This window comes from Oxyura jamaicensis (genome assembly GCF_011077185.1).
Source record: "Oxyura jamaicensis isolate SHBP4307 breed ruddy duck chromosome 27 unlocalized genomic scaffold, BPBGC_Ojam_1.0 oxy27_random_OJ102116, whole genome shotgun sequence".
Lineage (NCBI taxonomy): Eukaryota > Metazoa > Chordata > Aves > Anseriformes > Anatidae > Oxyura > Oxyura jamaicensis.
In genome coordinates, this window is record NW_023304829.1 from 16,169 (window position 1) to 17,563 (window position 1,395).

Here is a 1,395-nt window from a genome sequence, read left to right on the forward strand (position 1 = left end):
AAAGGTCGGCCCGAGTTTGCGTTTGGGTGCTCCCCGGCTCCGGGGCTCGGCACGGGCGGCCCCGCGAGGTGTGAGCATCGCGGGCTCGGTGCCGTCGGGGAGCCCGAGCGGTGCCGTCCGCGGGGCTTAGGGCAGACCGACGCCGAGGAGGAGGAGGAGAGGAGGGCAAGCAAGCGAACCCACTTCCTGGTTATTTTGTTTGAAAAGTCATTTATTTTTTTTTTTATATATTTTTTTTTTGGTTTAATGCTTTTTTTGGTGTTTTTTTTTTGATTTTTTTTTTTTTTATGGAAACGCAAATAATTTTAGAGACGCTGGAATAGAAACCGACACGAATTCAAGTCCATGTGAAATTTTCTCCTTTTTTTGGCTGTTTTTTTTTTTTTATTATTATTATTATTATTATTACTCTCTCCTGTTACGCGTGGGGGGGGGGTCCGGTTTACAAGAAGCAGACGGGGCCGATGTCGATGCCGAATTCCTGGTCCGGAGCGCCAACGTCCATGGGGGCCAAGTCGATGATGGGCAGGCGGGATGTCTTTGTCGTCTTGTACTCGATGACTGTCTTGCCCCAGGCGCCGGTGTGACTCTGCGGGAAGGGGGCAGTCAGGACCCCCGAATCCCCCCCCATCCCCCCCCATCCCCCCCAATCCCCCCCAGTTCCCCGTCCCCGCTCACCGTGCAGCCGTCCTCGGTGACGCCGTAGGTGAAGCGGCTGTTGCCCTCGGCCCTGATCTCGATCTCGTTGGCGCCCTGGAGGAGCAGGGCCTTCTTCAGGTTGCCCGTGTCCTGGTCCATGTAGGCGACGCTGTTCTTGCAGTGGTAGGTGATGTTCTGGGCAGCCTCGGTGGACATCAGGCGGAGGAAGGTCAGCTGGATGGCCACGTCGGCCGGGTTGGAGCCCTCGCCGCCGTACTCGAACTGCCGGGGAAGAGGCGTTAGGCATCGCGGTGCTCGTCATCCCCACCCCGTCCGCATGTGTCCCCCCCCCGGCGCCCCCCATCTCACCTGGAAGCCGTCGCTCATCGTCTCGCCGAACCAGACGTGCTTCTTCTCCTTGGGGTTCTTGCTGAGGTACCAGTTCTTCTGGGCGATGGTGGCCTGGGTTGGGTAGACGCAGGTCTCGCCCGTCTCCATGTTGCAGTAGACCTTGATGGCGTCCAGGTTGCAGCCTTGGTTGGGGTCGATCCAGTACTCGCCTGCGGGGAAGGGACGGGGTCAGGGGGGGCGAGGGAGGGTAAGCGCGGAGCAGCCGCCGCGGGTGGAAGGATGGGGGCGAGGAACGGAGGGGAGGGGCAGGGGATGGAGGCGAGGAGCAGCCCTGAGAGGTGGAGGATGGAGAGGTGGAGGGCGCGGGGGGTGGAGGGGAGCAGGGAGAGGGTGCAGGGGATGGAG

At 60.1% G+C, this 1,395-nt stretch overlaps 1 protein-coding gene across 1 annotated transcript; it reads right to left on the reverse strand.

Annotated features, from left to right (window-relative positions):
* Positions 1 to 261: 261 nt before the first annotated feature.
* On the reverse strand, positions 262 to 1,225 carry LOC118158423 (collagen alpha-1(I) chain-like). The gene is made up of 3 exons (XM_035313081.1): positions 1,009 to 1,225; positions 679 to 921; positions 262 to 589 (listed from the first exon to the last, which is right to left on the reverse strand). The coding sequence occupies exons 1-3, from the start codon at positions 1,135 to 1,137 to the stop codon at positions 443 to 445; spliced, it is 519 nt and encodes a 172-aa protein (XP_035168972.1). The 5' UTR covers positions 1,138 to 1,225; the 3' UTR covers positions 262 to 442.
* Between the last annotated feature and the right edge of the window lie 170 nt (positions 1,226 to 1,395).

What these genes read in the sequence shown, in the direction of transcription:
- LOC118158423 (XM_035313081.1), bottom strand. Translation starts at nt 1,137, where the DNA reads ATGGAGACGGGCGAGACCTGCGTCTACCCAACCCAGGCCACCATCGCC. An exon ending in CGATGAGCGACGGCTTCCAG is followed by an intron (nt 922 to 1,008) that starts GTGAGATGGGGG and finishes CTTCCCCGGCAG; the next exon opens with TTCGAGTACGGCGGCGAGGG. An exon ending in TCACCGAGGACGGCTGCACG is followed by an intron (nt 590 to 678) that starts GTGAGCGGGGAC and finishes CCCTTCCCGCAG; the next exon opens with AGTCACACCGGCGCCTGGGG.